At 49.4% G+C, this 18,954-nt stretch overlaps 1 protein-coding gene across 9 annotated transcripts in view; it reads left to right on the top strand.

Moving 5' to 3' along the window:
- DEPDC5 (DEP domain containing 5, GATOR1 subcomplex subunit) overlaps positions 1 to 18,954 on the top strand; it is a 94,840-nt gene that overhangs the window by 62,540 nt on the left and 13,346 nt on the right. For 4 of the 9 annotated variants that reach the window (XM_060311037.2, XM_060311036.2, XM_060311038.2 and 1 more), the window contains exons 32-38: positions 2,375 to 2,483; positions 5,340 to 5,549; positions 11,350 to 11,504; positions 13,716 to 13,793; positions 14,264 to 14,396; positions 15,491 to 15,599; positions 16,969 to 17,193. In XM_060311037.2, coding sequence (XP_060167020.1) covers positions 2,375 to 2,483; positions 5,340 to 5,549; positions 11,350 to 11,504; positions 13,716 to 13,793; positions 14,264 to 14,396; positions 15,491 to 15,599; positions 16,969 to 17,193 — 1,019 coding nt within the window. The remainder of the gene's footprint in view (positions 1 to 2,374; positions 2,484 to 5,339; positions 5,550 to 11,349; positions 11,505 to 13,715; positions 13,794 to 14,263; positions 14,397 to 15,490; positions 15,600 to 16,968; positions 17,194 to 18,954) is intronic. The other 5 variants (XM_030860915.3, XM_060311040.2, XM_030860913.3 and 2 more) reach the window with 3 other exon arrangements.

Here is an 18,954-nt window from a genome sequence, read left to right as displayed (position 1 = left end):
CGTCCCAGTGTGTGTTTGCGGATGAGACCCAGAGGAGCACACCACGATGTGGTGCAGAGACAGTGCACTGTACGTGGACCAGGCAGAGTCAGGCTTTTAGTCTGCTTTTCTTATATGAATTACACCTCTGAGTCCCCAAGTGATTGGTGCAGGAGGTGTCTCTCTCCAATATTCCAGCTAATGGGTCCAGAAGGAGCGCTGGAACATTACCACATGTGGGCTCTGATGCACTCACGGACCTAGCAGAGATCACCAGTGACCGCTCACATCGCCAGATGCTGTGGGCCTCCATGTAGAAGCACACAACACACTGAGGAAGAATTACTGCCCCATCAAACCTAAATGTGCTCAAACCTCTAAATATAATTTCTAGTGCTCAGGAAGTATGGGGCGCAGGGGAACACGATAAGCAATAAAGGGATACGATCAGCATATCCAGACTGTAAATTTACAGGACGAGTGAGCTACTTTCTTCCACAAATAAATTGCGGGGAGATGGAGGGATGAGTGGAGCTTTTAGCTTAAGGAATACTTGAGAGACATAACTGACTGCATTGTAGGGATTTTAACTGAATCCTGTTTTGAACAAACACACAGTAAAATCTTTTTTTAAAAAACTTTATTTATTATATTTGGCTGCGTTGGGTCTTCGTTGCTGCATGCGGGCTTTCTCTAGTTGCAGTGCGTGGGCTTCTCATTGCGGTGGCTTCTCTTGTTGCAGAGCACGGGATCTAGGTGCACCGGCTTCAGTAGTTGTGGCTCGCGGGCTCTAGAATGCAGGCTCTGTAGTTGTGGCACACGGGCTTAGTTGCTCTCTGGCATGTGGGATCTTCCTGGACCAGGGATTGAACCCGTGTCCCCTGCATTGGCAGGTGGATTCTTAACCACTGCGCCCCCAGGGAAGTCCTAAAATCTTTTAAAGATACAATATATACTGAAGTGTTTGTGGATGAAGTAATAGCATGTGTGAGTTTTGCTTCCAAATAATCGGGTGGATAGGGATAGATGAAACAAGATTGGCTCTATCAATAAATAATTCTGGGGTCCAGGTAGATAAGAGTTCGATTACATTATCCTCCTTACTTTCATATGGGTTTGAAAATTTTCCATGACAAAAACCAAAAAGAGAGAGTATAACAGGTTACTATGGAAACTGATTTTTAATCTCCGATATGAGGTTACTTCACCATCAGTAAGAGATGTGTCAGGCTTTAAGATGAGGGAAATGTCACAAATTGGCTTCCCGGGGAAACGGATGGAGACAGAATTTAGTCGTGGGCTCAGCCCCCGTGGGAGGGAGCGGGCGGAAGGCGGAGGGGACAGAGGGAGAAGCTGAGATGCAGGAAAGCCCAGTGACGGCCTCGGGCAACTCCCTCAAGCCCTGGAGCTAGAGCCACGTTCGGAGATGAGCCGGGTTGGACCAACAGGGCCAGGCCTTTACACCCCTTGGTGATGGTTCACTGTCCACAGGCAGCCCAGGGAGGGGCTCGGGCTCTGCAGCTGGGCCGTCTCTGGAGGGGGACAACATGCCCAGTTCCCGTGTCAGCAGGGCCACGGCAGAGGGTCTGGGTGGCGCCTCGAAGTTCCCACCACGAGAAGTGTGTGTTATGGTAACAATGAAGCACTTTAGACTGTAATGTGAGTCTCCTGGAACTTACCAAATAAAAATTCAATGGTATATTAAAACAGTCTAATTTGGGGGTAGCATTTACGTTACCATAGTTCATGGCTTATCTTAGTACGGAAAAAAAAATTAGGAAAATATACGTGAAAGTAGGCATTTATGGATACCAGAACTGAGATGGGAGGAGATGTCATAAGAAAACCATAGTTGTCTTGTGTCTGAGATAAATGCCTGTTAGATTAGTGTGTGGCATTTTTTTGGGGGGTGGGGAGGGCTCAAGTGTGTGCATTTGCAAGATTAACGGATCTTCAAAATGTATAAAGAGTCGACACATTTCACCCTGTTTAGTTAATGCGGAATGGTAACGCAGCCCTAACGTTCAGAATGTGCTTCTGCTGGTATATTTAATAAAAACTGAGAAAAAGTTTCTCCCAGAGAGTTAAAAAAATGGTGTTCATGGACAGAGTCACTCAAACCATGTCACTTGCCTTTTCAAAGTAATACATAAGCCCAGGTGCTGCCAAGAGGCTTTTAAAATTGAGCTGTTTTCTGATTTTCCGTGGCAGCTGGTGATTGTTCAGGACAATGAATGAAATTAAGGGCACCACGTAGGGCCTGAGCATTAACAAAGCGGAAGAGCGTGTTTCGAAGGTGTTGGCAACAGAGCTGCCTTCGCTTCGTTGTGGTTAACATGGGTCCTTCCCCAGGGGGCTCTGAGCAAGGACCGCCCTGTGTTTTCCCCCCTTTCAGGTGCCTGGGAGAACAGCAGGTGGCGGTGCATGGGGGCAAGAGCTCCGCCCCCCCAGCCGAGAGCAGCGGCGTAGCCATGACTCCCACCTACGTGGACAGCCCACGAAAGGTAAAGGAGCCCCTCCGGTGGGGGGCTGGCGTGTGCGCTCAGGGACCCGGTATGGAGGGTAACACGCAGCCCATGAGTCCAGGACTAAGTGTGCTGAGGATTTGGAGGAATCCTTTGCAGCACTGCTATTTTGATGCAGGGACTTGCCTGCTCACGGTTGTAAGGACGCTAACTGCTAGATGAAAGCAGATGTAAATCAGTCAAGCTAAACTCTATCTATCCGAGATCTGGCTCAAGCTGTGACACTGGCCTCTGGTTTTCCTTCAGCCCCATCTTCAGCCCTCCTGGTGGCGGGAGGGAGGTAGAAAATGACTGAAGCAGCTTCTGGGAGAGCTCACTCTTTGGTGAATGAAATTCCCATCAGTTTGCTTAGACTCCTAAGAAGTAGTCAGACGGGAGCATCCTGGGAGACGGAAACCAAAACCTGAGGCTTTGGCCTCTATACAGAATAGCAAGTACAGTAGAGGAGCTGAAAGCTCCACAGGTCAGGCTTGTTGTAGCTTTTAAGACCAATAGATGTGTCTCTGCCAACTCCTTCTCCTTGGAAATTCAGAATCTGATATCGTTCTGATGTGGCAGGGTGAGCTGGCCACACATTCTCTTACCTGGTCTCTCTCACTCGGAAATGAAGGAGATTCAATAGATGTATTTTATTTTTCAACATTGTGGTCAGCTTGTATATCCATCTGCATATTTATTTATTTTACTTTCACATCGTGAAAATTTCCTCATGTCATTATTTCTCCAAAGTTTGATTTTAAAAAATAACTATATAATATTTCATCATATGATTAGACCTTTGTTTATAACTTCATTTTTTGTTTAAAAAATGGTGGTTTCAGATTTTTAAAAATAGTTTTTGGCAATTATTCCATAAGTTTGTATAATTATTCTGCAGTGTATCACAATTACAAGTAATACTGCAAACATCCTTGCACATAATTATTTGATCACATCTCTGATTGTTTCTACAGGGTAAGTTCTTAGAATTAGACTTCTAGGATGGAGGGATTAAAATCTGAGAAAAAGTAGCAACTGAGGCTGCAGGCAGTGTGTGGCATCCATAGGCCAGAGACAGCAAACCTCAATAAATATTTTAGGCTTTGTGGGCTGAGAGGGAAGATCAAGGCTATTGTGTGGGCTCTTCTGTAACCATTTAAAATCTTAATGGTTCTCAGCTCACAGGCTGGAATAACCAGGTGACTGGATTAGGCTGTAGGCTGTCGTTTCCGCAAACCCAGCTCTAAGGCAGTGACTCTAGGTACAGTCCCAAGGATAGTCTGTGCGTCAAGAATGACCTGTTGGTGAAGAAAGTCTTTTCACCTGTCCTCACTCACGGGAACATCATCTCAGCAGCGTGAGCACCTCTGCTTCTGTATGTTCTGGCAGAGAAGGGACGCAAATAGAACGTGAGAACACACAAGTGCCTGTGTGCTGTTCACTAGCTGTTACGTCCACCCACTGCCGTCTTTGAGGATTAGAAACAGTGCGGGGGACAGTACTGAGAAGTACAGAAATTACAGAACCACAAGCATTATGGTTAAAATACACCAACAGCCAAATAGGAGATCATGGTCTAGAGCACTCCCTTCATCTTCCAGCTGGACACTGAAATCCATGTGGATAGCCATCGGTCTGCTGGGTGTAGATTCCCAAGTGGTCCAGGAGAAGCAGAGGTGTTAGGAGATGGCCCAGCACTCTCCAGGCAGCAGCTGTGTCAGGATGTGTACAGGGTACCCGAGTGTGCATCTCCGCAGACATGTGTTTCCTCAGCTCGTTACTTGAGCTCCTAGTGGCTGATGGGCGTGGCAGCAGTCCTGGTAAAATGGACACCGAAATACTTCAGTGATTCTACTTTTAGAATTTAAAAAGTTTTAGGAAAGCAGGGACCTTCAGGTGTATCAAGTGGCATTTCCGAATTTCAGTGATAATAAAGCATAAAAAGTAAAAAGATTTTGAAGGGACAAGAGGACACTTCTTGACCTTAAGAAAGAGGGAGGGAGTGGGTCTTTGGAAAAGTTCTCTCTGTCATTTATGTTTCAAGTACACGGCAGCTTGAACCCCACAAGAATAGGGTGGGGAGGGGAAGGCTGCTTCAGGAGCCCCTCCCGGGGACTGCATATGATTTTGTTACACAACCAGTGGGGAGAAGGTATTGCTGCTCCTGTGTTCCCAGGTTGCTCAGAAAATTAAACAAGAACTTTTCCTGCATAATGTATCCAAAATATCATCACTTTCAATCTATGATCTATACAGAAAATTAAAAAAAAAAGAAAAAGAACTTTTCCTGCAGTGAATCCTCTTCTCCCATCTGGCTGCCATGTTACAGGCGGAAACGCAAACGTCAGGCCTCCGTGCGTCTCCCAGAGGCCTGCTGGTCACCCAGCCAGGCGGGAGGCCAGGACGCTGCCCCCAATCCTGCCCCATGCCCCCCTCTGCAAGCTGCCCTGCGGCCTTCTCCTCCCTTCGGCATAGGTCTGAGGATGTTCAGAGCTATGTGGGAGGACGCAAGCAGCCAAGCCAGGCTCTGATGAGATCTGAGGCGCTTGGACACACCTTCTCCCCCAGGTGCTGGCTCCCACCCCACTGGGATATTCTGCCCAGGAAGGTGTGAGTTTCTGCTAATGCTTCGCATTTGGATATTTTCCTCCTGGGTGGATCTCTCTCTCTTTCTCTCTCTCTCTCCCTCTCATTTTTTTTCCCTTTCCCCTCATGTGCCCTTCTTTCTCTCCTTCCCTCCTTGTTTTTGTTTTTTGCTCTCGTCCCCCCCTCCTTCCCCGATGGTTCGCTGCTGGGCCACGTTCCGTCCCTCCGCCCCCTCGCACCTGCTGCCGCTTCCTGCCGCTCTGACCTCAGGACGGGGCCTTCTTTATGGAGTTTGTTCGCAGCCCACGCACAGCATCGTCCACCTTCTACCCGCAGGTCAGTCCAACCCCAGGGCCCCGAGGCCCGTGCATGCCTGTCCGTCGCAGAAGCCGCGACCTGGCCTTCAGCTCGGCTCTGAACGCGTGGAATTGGGCCGAAGCCGAGTTTGAGGGGCCGTTGAAACTGAATTCAGTCTCAGAGGTGCATTTCCTTTCTTGGTGTTTGTGGTGACACAGGGGGATGAGGAGATTAACGTCAGAAAACATGTTGGCACGTGTGGCTTAATGTGTTCCCGTCTTTGTCATGTGTTGCCACTGACTCTTGGCCACGGGGCAGCATCTTCCTATTTAGGTGTTTTTGGCCATATGACATAAGCAACATGATACATGCTGACTTAAGGACAGAACTCTTATTTTGTTCTTCCTAGTACAAGCAGATAAATTTATAGCAGTGTGGCAGGAAGTGGTGAAGAACAGAGCAAGCAATTACTACCAGGCATGTGCTTTGTCATAGACTGAGGGTGTGCGTCCCTGGGCAGCTTGCCTCTGGACTGTCCTGAACTCGCGTGTCACATAAAGGGTTTGGACCCATCTCAAGGGGCTTCCAAGCCTTAAAACTCTTCACTTACTATGTGCCAGGCTCATAGTATTATTTCATCTCATCCTCACAGCGTAGCCTATGAGTTAAGCAGAAGTTTTATCCCAGTTCTACAGATGGAGAAATTGAGGGCCAAAGAACTTGTGCTTCACACAGTACAGGGTTGAGCTGGGATTTAAATCAAGACCAAGATGCTTGATTCACTACCCCCACCCCATAATTAGCATCGGTCATTGCTGTGCTGACAGATCTTGGTGAAGAGAACCTGGGCTCCCTGCCCTTTATTGAGGCCCCTGAGTATATGTGATTGACCTGGTCACAGAGATTTGAAAGGGAGGAGAGGTTTGTGCAGAGCAGGGCAGGCTCAGGAGGACGGACGTGGGAGGTTCGGGGCAAAGGTTTAGGAACCCTTATTTGATGGAAGTGAGAAAACCAACATGGATTGAGGACGTGCTCCGCCAGCTACTGTGCAAAGGGCTTTGCAAACAGCCTGTGAGTCCATGAGGTACATGTACTATCACCCCATTTTCCAGATGAAGAAACTGAGGCTTAAGTATGTTGCCTGGTCAAAGGGCCCGGAACTAGCAAGTGGCAGAGCCCCTCCACTGTTCTGTAGTTCACACTGGTGTCTTCCCTTTCTTGGGAGGCCAGAGGGCATCTTGGGTCTGTGCTGGGCTCTTCCCAGTGAAAGCGCGACCCTGGGCAGGTCCCCGTTGGGGCTTCTGAGTCCTAATCCAGCAATCACCATCCGTAGGAGGCAACCTGCCCTTGTGGTTTAAAACAGACTCCGGTTGGAGTTTTTAACCTTTTACTTTCTAACAATAGACCCTCTTGTGAAAAGCTTCAGACTTAGATTAGAACTTAACCTAAGATAAATCAACAGAGCGGGAGAGAATTGTTTTAGACATCCTATAATACTCCACACAGGTTCACGTGGTGGAGTTCACCGGAAGAACAGAAGTGGATAAGTTCCTGGAATTGGAAACAGCAAACAGAGATGAGGAGTTTATGTTACCCACCATTAAAAAAAAAAATGATCCCGTGTAAGATGTAGTAAGGGAGCGCTCTGTACTGACATGAAATTAAATTGAGCTGTGCTGAGTGCCGTGGGAGATACAGGGATGAACACGACACCCTGTGGTTGTTGCTTGTTTGATGTCTGTTCCCCCCTCCTCACCCCCAGAGGGTGAGCACCATGAGGGCAGGGGAAGTTTGTTTTTTGGGGTTTTTTTTTTGTTTGTTTATTTAACATTTTATTTTATATTGAAGTATAGCCGATTAACAATGTTGTGTTACTTTCAGGTGAACAGCAAAGTGATTCAGTTATACATATATATGTATCTATTCTTTTTCAAATTCTTTTCCCATTTAGGTTTACATAATATTGAGCAGAGTTCCCTGTGCTATACAATAGGTCCTTGTTGGTTATCTATTTTAAATACAACAGTGTGTACATGTCAATCGCAAACTTCAGGGGAGGGTTTTGATGAGGGGTGATATTCCTTCCTTCTCTGATGATATAAACCCTGGAAAACATCCTGGCTGTGGGGCTGGGGTTATTCTCCAGCTCTGCAAGGTATATGGGATTCCGTCATGAGTGCTTTTACGAGGCCTCTCTGTGCCCGGATGGTGCTGGGTGGCTGGAGGCAGGAGGCCTGCTTAACCCACCTCGTCTCCAGGTGGGACACTGGCCTCAATGCACAGTTGAGGGCTGGGCTGGCGGGTCCTGCTGTGTCCTGGTGGCTGGTTGTCCTCCAGCAGGAGCAAGCAGGGCTCTGACAGGCATGGGGTTGGGGGCCATGCGGGCACGTGTTGTGGTTAATGCTCATCTCAGAGGCGTCCTTGGGAAAGCCCCCTCCCTCAGCTTCTCCCACAGCTTTGGGCGTGTGGGAAGGTGGGAGGAGAAGGGGTTGGTGTTGCTGCTGAGGGTTGTTGGTTTGTTTGTTTAATTAATTAAGTGCCAAACTTTATTTGGATTTCACTGGTTTTTCTGTGAACGTCCTCTCTGCTCCAGGGCCCAATCCAGGGCGCCGTGTTGCATTTAGCTGCCATGTCTCCCCAGTCTCCTCTGGTCTGTGACATTTTCTCAGTCTTTTCTTGTTATTTGGGTTGGTTTTTTTTTTTTTTTTTAATGACCTTGATGGTCTGGAGGAGTCCTGGCCAGATATCCTGTAGAAAGTCTCCAAATCTGGGTTGGTTTGATGTTTTTCTCACGGCGAGACGAGAGTTATAGGTTTTTGAAAAGAATCCTCAGAGGTGAAGTACCCATCTCATCACATCCCATGGAGGTCCACAAGGTCCACACAACATCATTGGTGACGTGAACCGTCATCGCTTGGTGACGTGGTACTTGCCAGCTGTCTCCACTGTGAAGCTGCTGTTTCCCCTTTCTATACTCTGGAAGCAGGTCACTAAATCTAGCCTACTCCAAAGAGGAGACAGGAGATTAAACTCACCTCTGGAAGGTCCCATCTGCACAGGTTTAATGGGGTCCTTCTGTAAGGAAGGTTTTGAATGAGGTTCCTAAGACAAAACCCATCCCAGACCAAGCACCTCCCTCTGATTGGCTCTTTTCAGCTCTCCGTGTGAGACAACGGCGGTTCTGTCCATCTCTTTGTCTGTCTTTTCCCACTGGTCTTATTCCAAAAAGTTTCTTCGGGTGGATTATGGAAATAAATGCAACCTCCAGAATAAAAATGTGACTAGATGGGGAAATTCAGGAAAAGAAAAAACAAGACAGGACATCCTACAAGGTCTTATAACGTACTTAGAGTTTCCTGCTAAATTCAGCTCTGCACTTCCTGGTAGCCAAAGAAAAGTGGGAAACATCTGTTCCAGGATTCAGAGTGGTCATGAGATAAAGACAAACCAGTTGTTGGGGAGAAGCATAACTTTTCCTGGTATTAAGATCTGAGCAAAATGCCTTTCTCTGTGGCCTCTTTTTTATTTTTTAAATATTTGTTTATATAGGCTGCACTGGGTCTTAGTTGTGGCACACAGGATCTTCATTGAGGCATGTTTAGTTGCAGCATGCAGGCTTTTAGTTGTGGCATGCATGTGGGATCTAGTTCCCCGACCAGGGATTGAACCTGGGCCCCCTGCATTGGGAGTGCAGAGTCTTACCCACTGGACCACCAGAGGAGTCCCATCTGAGCAGCCTCTTGAAACATGGACGTTGTGTGATATGGAGCAGGGGTGGGGCAAATCTGGCCCACCATCTGCTTTTGTCAATAAAGTTTTATCAGGACAAAGCCACACCCCCTTCATTTACATCATTGATGGCTGCTTTTGTGCTTTTTCACTTATACAGAAACTGTATAAGTTTCAACAGGCTTTATAGCCCACAAAGCCTAAAATAATTACCATCTGGTCCTTGACAGAAAATATTTGCCAATTTCTGATTTAGAGGATAATTCTTAACCACTTCCTGGCTCAGGCTGGTGGGGCAATTCTCAGGGGCAGTAGACGAGAGATGACCCCACCAGAGAGGCAGCACCTAGAGGCTTCTGTGCCTGAGAACTGAGTCTAGTCCCCTCCGTTAGCTTCTAACTTAATTTTTCGGTGTAGCATCTATTCCTAAGTCTTACTGGTTGGGGGCAGGTGGTAGCTGGTAATTGCAAACTGCTTCTTGCTGCATTTCTCAGTATTTACGGTGCTGGCAAAGACTTATTGGTCCTTTTTTTTTTTTTGGCAGTTCATTGAACCTGATGTAGGAGAGCCAATTGGTTCTTTTAGAACCAGGGGTGATTTTGTCTCCTAGGGGACGATTGGTAATACCTGGAAACATTTTTACTTGTCACAGCTGGAGCAGAGGGCGATGATAAGGGGGTCATTACTAGCATCTGGTGAGTAGGAGCCAGGGAGCTGCTCAGCACCCGAGGATGCACAGGACGGTCCCCACAACAAAGGCTTATCTGGCCCCTAACGGCGATAATGCGGTGGTTGAGATGCCCTGTTTTATTTATTTTATTATTATTATTTTTTACTGTTTATTCATTTGGTTGAGCTGTGTCTTAGTTGCAGCAGGTGGGTTCCTTACTTGTGGTTCTCCAGGTCCTTAGTTGTGGCATGTGAACTCTTAGTTGCAGCATGCATGTGGGATCTAGTTCCCTGGCTAGGGATCAAACCTGGGGCCCCTGCATTGGGAGTGTGGAGTCTTAACCACTGCGCCACCAGGGAAGTCCCGAGATTCCCTGTTTTAGAAGGAGTGATTTTTCCATCATCCAATAGAGTATCTGATAATATAAGGCTCCATTCTGGAAGTACTCGAGAACCCCATGTAAGAGGGACTAGGAGTCTTAGATTTTTCCAGAAGTGCTCTGGAAGGCTTGCTGTTCTCTCCAGATGTTTGCTGTGGGGTGCAGCCTCTCTAGGTGGGCAGGTCATAGTCCTGCCCTCCAGGCCGTTTAAAGGGAATGAGACAGATAGAAAACCATGACATGAAGCAAAACCTGGCAGCTCCCAGGCAGGGCTCAGAGACCCAAAGTAGAGAGACAGTTTCTGTTTGGGGATGGGGGCAGAGTGAGTCAGGGAATGTTTCACTAAGGGAGCAGCATTTGAAACACAGCGTTTGTAGCCTGTGGTGGTGGGGAAGGGCGTCGCAGGTTGGTGGGGCACACAGACAGTTTTAAACACACAGGGTTGACTCGGCTGGAAACAGAGCCGTGGGTGAGCGTGGATGGGGCAGTTTGAGCCAGAGCTCCGGTGCCGCGAGTCGGTTCTCAGTTCGGTAGCTTGTGGGGAGTCTTGAAAGATTTCACAGTAACGGAGTGATGAGATTGGAGCTATCCTTTAGGAAGATGAAGCTGGAGTGCTCACAGGTAGGGTGTGTGTGAGGTTGGGGGGGTCAGTGGGAGCCAGGCGGTGGGGCAGGCACGCCTGAGGGGTCGTGGGAGTCGGCAGACGGGAGGCCACAGGACGAGGCCTCTAGAGGTGAAGCTGGAGAAGGGAGCTTCAGATGCACCTGAGCTGTGAACCTGGGCAAATGGGAAGACTGACTGCACCTGCGACAGGCGCGAGTGAGGAAGACTGGGGGCCAGGAGAGCTGCTTGTCTCTAACCGTGCTCTCTCCCTTCTCCCAGCCCTGAGGAATGATGTTGACTTCTTTACTCCCTTGGTGGGGGTTTTCTTTAGTGTAAATCTTGTGGTTTGAGTCAGGTCCTGGTCCCAGGGGTTCATTGTGCACCTTGGCCTCCCGTGGCCTCAGTTTGCGGCACAGGAATCCCCCCCCCACTGGCTCCGATAGAAGGGGGCACACGCCAGCAGGGTGGTCCCTGGACTCCTTTAGCTCCTCAACCAGGGACTAGTGGGGACTGGGAATGAGAGGAATGGGTAGGACCATGCGTGTGAATAGCCTGAAAGATTTTTTTTTTCCCTTTGGTGTTAACTTTTAAATCTCCTACAGGTGTCTGTGGACCAGACGGCCACCCCGATGTCGGACAGCACCAGTCTGGGGGTGAGCACAGGCCAGTCCGTGGACAGAGGCAACAGCCAGACCTTTGGGAACTCGCAGAGCTCAGGGGAACAGGGCTTCCCCTCTGCAAACTCCAGTGACAGCAGGTGAGACCCAGAAAGGCCAAACTCATGCTCCTGGGCAGTGAGGCTGGTCTGACCTCAAAGGCTGCAGAGGCCGGGGGTCCGGATCCCAGGCCCAAGGTTTGACTCGGCCACAAGTTATATCTGGGAGCCCAGACAGTCGGTCCTCACCAGCACCTTTCGACAGGGCTAGTGGTCAGTGCCCTGCCTTCCTCACAGGACAGCTAAGAGGTTGCCGCAGAGACACAGAGAAGCATCAGGCACTGTGCAGGAGTGGGCTTCGGGAAGGGGGCCCAGAGCGAACCCGTCCTGCTGCACGGGGCGCCCATGGCCCGGTGCCTTGCCTATGTCAGGTGCAGTCAGTCCACGCCACCTGAGGAAATGGACGAACAGTGAATGGGTCGATTAAGAGCCCCAATGTGGCTCTTTTCTTTTCTTTCTTTTTTTTTTAATTTTGGCTGCGCTGTGTGGGATATGGGATTTTAGTTCCCTAACCAGGTATGGAAACCGTGCCCCCTGCAGTGGAAGCGCAGAGTCCTAACCACTTGACTGCCAGGGAAGTCCCTCCGTGGCTCTTTTCTTGTTCCTGAATAACCAGGGGGAAAAGAAGCTGCTTGGAGCTCATTTGCTGGAGGAAGTGCCCAGCTTTTAATGCTGTTGTCAAATTTGAGAAACTTCTTTTTTATATCCTTCCCAGCTGCGTTTGGTTTATCGTAATTCTGTCCAGTCTGCTCTTGTTCCCTCACTGCACTGACTGAGTGGTCCTCAGCTAAATGGTCTAAGAGACATGACTTTGGACCTTTCACCTGAGCGCAGAAGGTCATCTGAGGCAGCTCACCTGGCTGGTCCCCATCAGCAGCCACGCAGTTTCCTTTGCACGTCACACATCCTGTGCTGGATTTACTTGCATCTCGTCTATACTGGCTGGTAGAGGTGGTCAGTTTGGAGGCAGCCGCAGGCCTGGCCTTGTCTGGCCTCTGTCGTCTCCCCAGGCCCACGTCCCTGCCAAGTCTGGCAGACGCTTCGGCTCCGGCAGCCCAGGGCACAGGAAAGGCGTGTACTTCTCTGCTTCCTCGTTGCTCACGTGGCAGGTTCTCTTCTGCTTTTGGAAGAGGACCTGGGAATGTTTAGGCTGGAGATGAGAGGCCAAAAACAACACGAATCAGGACCAATGACTGAATTACAGAGAACACACTCCACCTCACGATAAAGAGCTCCCAAGCAGCTGGTTCTGCCACTGAAGATGTTCACACAATGGAGCGGCCTCTGTCCAGACTCTTGTCGCGAGGACTCAGGCATTAGTTCACTTCCAGGATCTTTAAAGTCTTCTTTAACCCTGAGATTCTGAAATGCTCCAGTGGGTCCTGGACCTGCCTAGTAGGAAGAGGAGGCTGGGACTGAGGAATGGGAGGGGTTTAAGGAGCTTCCGGATAAGCCCCAGGTTTGGTGTGATGGGTGGCCCTGTGTGTCCCATGCCCAGTAATCTGGGCTCGGTCGCTGAGTATTAAGCATGTTTAAGGGACCATAGTACCATCGAGGAAGAACTCGGGCAGCAGGTGACGGAAAGATCTGGGCGCTGGAGCAGACAGATGGGATTCAAATGATGACCCTGACGCTTCCCAGCTCTGACCTTCACCAGCTCCTTTTACATCTCCAAGTTCCAAAGGGTGGATGTTACTGTTACTGTGTTTAGTATGGTCTACCGTTTTGGACTTTGTGGGTGTCAGTCCCATGCACAGTATTTTACACACACTAACCTCACAGCAACCCTGGAAGACAGGAACAGTATCATCCCCAGTTTTCAGATGGGGAAACTTAGGCCAAGAAAAACCAGAGGCCCTCCAGCTGATGGTGATGATCCTGGGATTCTGCCCCCTGTGCTCTGACCATGTTACCTAGCGTTCTTTGGTGAGATTAAATGATGTGATGTGTGAACGGTCCAGAGCATTCTTCTAGAGAGATTTCTTGGAAGGGGTCAAGCCTGACGTATTATTCAGAGGGGAGATGCTTATTAAAGGAAGCAAGTTTGGACACAAAACCACTTTGAATCCTTTTTTTTTTTAAATGTATACATGTTGGAAGCAGGAACCCCCCTGTGAGATATCTCCAGGATGTAACTGTCCAGAATTTGCTTGAATGCCTTCAGTGTCCATATCAGCCTGGTTTCCAGCTCTGTAAGAAGCAAAGCAAGAGGGTCAAGACTCGGGAATTTCACTCTGCTTCTCTGTGTTACAGCTCTCAGCAGTTGGCGGCCAGCTCCTTGACGTCCTCCTCCACCCTGGTGGAGATCCTGGAGGCCATGAAGCACCCCTCGTAAGTGGCTTCTTTCATGAATGAGTGCAGGGGTGGGAGGATCCCGTGGCCCAAGCTGGGGTGGTGCTCAGGCAGCGTGGTTTGGTGGGTTTATACCTGACTACGCTCAGCAGCTGTGAGACCTTGGGTGAGTCACTTGACCTCTCTGAGCCTCTGTTACCTTGTTTGTAAAGTGGGATTATAATGGTTGATTCACAGGATCGATGTGAGGATTGAATGAAATAATCATGTAAATTACCCAGTGTAATGCCCGACAAGCATAGGTGTTCTCTGAAGGCCAGGTTCTCTCCTCCCCCTTCTCCTTTTCCCCTGTAACACCTTCTTTTGTCCTGTCACAGGGATTTCTCTGAGTCTAGGATTAATGTGGAGAAATTGAGCTGTGGGGATCCTCACTTCAGATATCAAATGTTTTAGTGGGGGTCCCTTCTTTTTTACCTTCTCTTTCTGCTTGTTGCCGCCTTGGAACTCAGGACAGGAGTCCAGCTGCTCCCTGAGCAGAAGGGCCTCTCACCGTGCTGCTTCATCAGTGCGGAAGTGGTACACTGGCTGGTGAACAACGTGGATGGGGTGCAGACGCAGGCCATGGCCATCGACATCATGCAGGTAAGACCACAGAGCGGGGGCCCTCGCCAGTAATGAGGTCACCAGGTGGAGTAAGAGTCTGTTTTTAGTCAGTGTGAGGCCTGTCTGGGATCAACGAATCATAGAGCAGGTCTTGGTTCGAAAGGCACTACTTTACCTTGACTTAAACATCGGGCATAATCTGCCACCGGAACTGAAATGTTTTGGGCAGAATCTGTGCTTTTGAACCTTGGGGGAGTCTCTGTGAAGGATCCCCAGGCAGTGCCCTCCCTCTGCCTCAGCATCTTCCTGGCACCCCGCGCATCCTCTGTCGATCGCTGGGCACAGCAGAGTGGGGTCCACATCTCATTCGTCCTCCGCCCTGACCAGGCCCCCCGAGCGCAGGCCATCCCTTACTGTGTGTTTCCACATCACCAGTGCCCGCCGTGTTGCTTGGCACATGGTAGGCACTGAGCAAGCACTCGCTGAATTTAATGACACTGTTCTGAACTGGAATTAAACTCGAGAGAAGGGGAAAGGGAGAGGTCGGTTCACACCGTACTGTCCACACAGAGGCCCCCGTGGGGAATCAGTGCTGTTTGATCAATACTTGTCTATATAATAAAATTATTAAAAACATGCATGAGAATTACATTTCGCTAACCATTTATTTCTGGAGAGAGAGGAAGGGGAGTGAGACATGGGAGACTCCATAGAGATTTTTTAATTTTTATTTTATTTGGCCACGCTGCACAGCTTGCGGGATCTTAGTTCCCCGACCAGGGATCGAACCCACACCCTCGGCAGTGAAAGTCCTAACCACTGGACTGCCAGGGAATTCCCGAGATGTTTTTTTTTTTTAAACAAAAATCTCTGAAGTCTGTATAGCAAAAAGTTAAATTAGTTGAATTTAGCTGATGGCATGACCTGGATTTTCTTTATACTTCTCTGTATGTTTGAAATATCTGATGATACTGTATTATGCATTTGCATTTTATAATATAATTTACACCAGGCACAGCATTTAACACAGCGCAGTCGTCACCGCTGATGGGGGTGGAGAGTGGGGTTTGAGGGCTGCACCTCTGAGATGTTCCTCTGCAGGAATTTCAGAGCTTCGTTGTCTCTCCTTCTAGAAAATGCTGGAAGAGCAGCTCATCACACACGCCTCTGGTGAAGTCTGGCGGACCTTCATATATGGCTTCTATTTCTACAAGATAGTGATGGACAGAGAGCCTGAGCGAGGTGAGGCGAACTGTTGCCCGTGGGGCAGGTGTTTCCTGGTGACATGCTCCGTTAAATGACGGTGCTTCTCGAGCTCCTCGTGTGATGCTGTCCCCTAAGTTGACGGATCCGTCAGCCTCCTTGAGCATCTGTACTTACTTTGAGCATCACCAGAGTGACAAAGGGTTTCTTAAAGCCACAGTACATTCTTGGTGAGCACAGTGTGGATGGAAGATAAGCCTAAAAGAGGCTGAGGCAAATGATGAGGAAATGCCCGCGGCTCATTTGCTGGTCACTGTTTTTACTCACGGCGCCCCCGACCCCCACCCAGTGCAGGTGGGTCTGAGTATAACATGACAGCTCTCATCTAACTGAGAGCACTTTTTACTTGCTGGGCCTTCAGACTCCATCTCTTCCTCCAGGAAGACTAGCAAGCTTTCCAAGATAAATTTCAAGTATTTTGTTTTTTAATGAATAAAAGGAATTCCCAGAAGGGGAGCAATTTCCAGCCTGGTCAGAGCTGCAGGCACCCAGGGTTCCGACCAGCATCTCCAGTCCCTCCCGAGCACACAGGGACCTTGGAGGGGAGTGACTCCCACCCTTCAGACAGACAGCTTCTCGGCCTCTGGGCTTCGGGAATACTCCATCAGATGAAGCGGCTGGTGCCACTCACTGGCGCTCTTATCCAAGCATGTATTGGAAGTGGATCCGTCTAGGTTTTTTCCTCGTAGACACCAAGTGTGTCCATCACCCCTCTTCCCTTAAATTCTGAGTTTGACCAGTAGACACCCACCTTACCTTCAAGGTGAAAAACCCCCAGTTACTGTCACATGCTCTGAAATTAGAGGTCTGAAACTGGGGATAAAATATTTTTTTAATTGAAGGAGAGGTTGCATAACATAAAACTAACCATTTTAGTTATTTATTTATTTGGCTTTTTTTTTTTGGCCGTGGGGCACGGCTTGCGGGATCTTGGTTGAATCTGGCTGGGCCACTGCAGTGAAAGCACTGAGTCCTAACCACTGGACCACCAAGGAGTTCCCAAAACTAACCATTTTAAAAGGCAGTGGCATGGAGTATTCTAAGTGTCATGCAACCACCACCTCTATCTAGTTCCAGACCTCTTCCATCGCCCTGAAAGGAAACCCCGTCCTCATTAGGGCTCCCTCCAAAACTCCTCTTCCCCCAGGCCCTGGCCACCACCAGTCAGCTTTCTGTCTCTGAAGACTGGCCTGTTCTGGACATTTCACCCAAGCGGGCTCACACGCTCTGTGGTCTTTTGTGTCTGGCTCGTTAGCGTTGTGTTTTCAGGTTCACCCGTGTTGGGCGTGAACCGGTGAGCACACGAGAGCTTGTGCTGAGGGCTCCCCCTCCCCTCTGCCCTTCCCAGTGGCCGTGCAGCAGCCCACTGCCTGGCACACGACGGCGGTGGACGACTTCGCCAGCTTCCAGCGCAAGTGGTTTGAGGTGGCCTTCGTGGCCGAGGAGCTCTTGCACTCGGAGATCCCTGCCTTCCTGTTGCCCTGGCTGCCCAGCCGGCCAGCCTCCTACGCCAGCAGGCACAGCTCCTTCAGCCGCAGCTTTGGGGGCCGGAGCCAGGCAGCTGCGCTTTTAGGTAGGTGCCCAAGCAGATGGAGCCCGGGGACACGCTGGCGGGTGGCTGAGCAGAGGGGCAGCCAAAGGGGCGGTGCCACGGGAACCAGGGTTAGGGCCCCCGTGGCTGTCACACTGTTAGCACCGTGGCTCCTGTGCGGCTTTCACCAGCCTAGTGGGTCGAGCTCATCATTGTCCCAACAAACCAACAGGGCTCAGCAGTTGTCAGATCAGGGCAGGACACTAATCTTCTATGGATACGAGAGGACAGACAGTGTGGTCACTTTTCCCAAGAGGCTCAGGACACAGGGGACGTGAGCTGGTGCTCACTGCTGGTTTAGCTCTTGCCAGAGGCTGTCCCATGACTACAACATCCTAGGACCTCAGAAGAAGAAGACCTCAGAGGTGTCCACTCCAGGCACTCACCCTGTGCGTGACCCTCCTCTCTGCCCTCCCTCCCCAAATGTGCGTACCCCATCAAGGGATGCACACCGGGATTCTTCTTTCCCTTCCTCGGTTCCTGCAGCCCTAAGATGGGGTGAGCACCTGCTTATTGAACAGTGGTGACCTCTGCTCTCAAGGACCGGACTGATGGGTCGAGATGTGAGCGTCTTTAGAAAATGCGTGCTCTAGGCAGGGCGTCGTGAGATTTCCCTCAAAGGCAGGTTGGAGAGACCCTCAAAACCCTCTGGATGGAGGGAAGCAAACGTAACATAGGCCGAACTCCAGGGAAATTCCCCATTCTACTTGGTTAGCCCAGAAGTGCCCGGCTAATTGGAATGCTTGCCTAGCTGGTGGAATGGAAACGCTACAAGTCGTCACAGTTTCCAGATTCTCAGAGTTGCTCAGGGCCAGTGTGGCCAGTGCTTTGTGCGAGAGGCAGGGGACAGACCACTGCTTCTCACCAAGGTCTCCACGGGGGTGTGTGCAGGGTCCCAGCCCGTGTGCTGCACTTACCCCTTGGTTAGGGTTACTGCTTCTGGGAAATGCGTCATCATTTTGGTTCTGGAGGCTATCTTGACAGTCTCTCTAGGGACATCCTCATTTCCAAAGTCTTCTCCCGCAGCCGCTGGTACAACCCTCTCGTGACTGCCATCATCTGAAGCTCAGGATGAGATTTGTGTCATTTGGTTTAGCTTTGGTTCTTAGTTACTTCAAAAAGTGTGGTCAAAAAGGAAAAGCATATGGGAAAATATGTCCAAAAAAGAGGAAGAGTAGGGGCAAAGAGATTTATGTCTACAGCGGGTAGTTTATCAACCTGGGGTATTCTTCACCCTGTACAGGGGTGTCAGGAGGGTCGGTGGTTCTGAAACTAGGCAGAATCTTTCATATGTGCATGTTTTCTGGGAAAACATCCACTTACTAGGTTTTCAATGGCTCCCATGATTGTTATAGTGGAATTTTACTCCATCAGCTTCCTTTCCCACCACCCCTCCCACAGGAAGTGGGTTTCTTTTCCTTTTAAACCCAACACGGCATTATTACAGCTACTTCTCTCCAGTAACACCCCTCCCACCTCTGTGTTAGGACATGAGATCCTTCTTCCCAGCATTTTTTCAGGTTAGAATATAGACTTTTACTGTATTGTTTACTTAAGTGAAATTGGTCTATCTGTAGTGTTGAGTATTTTTCTCAGAAAAAAATCAAAATGACATAGAAGGGGAAGAAGGCCTTTGTATCACTTATGACCTGCTCCCTTTTTCGTTCATTCATTTTGATGTGTTCCTTTTTAGACATTCCTAATTCTCAGTTGGAAGTTAGCAGCAGAAAACTGTTTTGAAAT

Source organism: Globicephala melas, chromosome 13 (genome assembly GCF_963455315.2).
Source record: "Globicephala melas chromosome 13, mGloMel1.2, whole genome shotgun sequence".
NCBI lineage: Eukaryota > Metazoa > Chordata > Mammalia > Artiodactyla > Delphinidae > Globicephala > Globicephala melas.
Note: the sequence above shows the minus strand (reverse complement) of the source record. Positions and strands in the feature narration are given on the sequence as shown.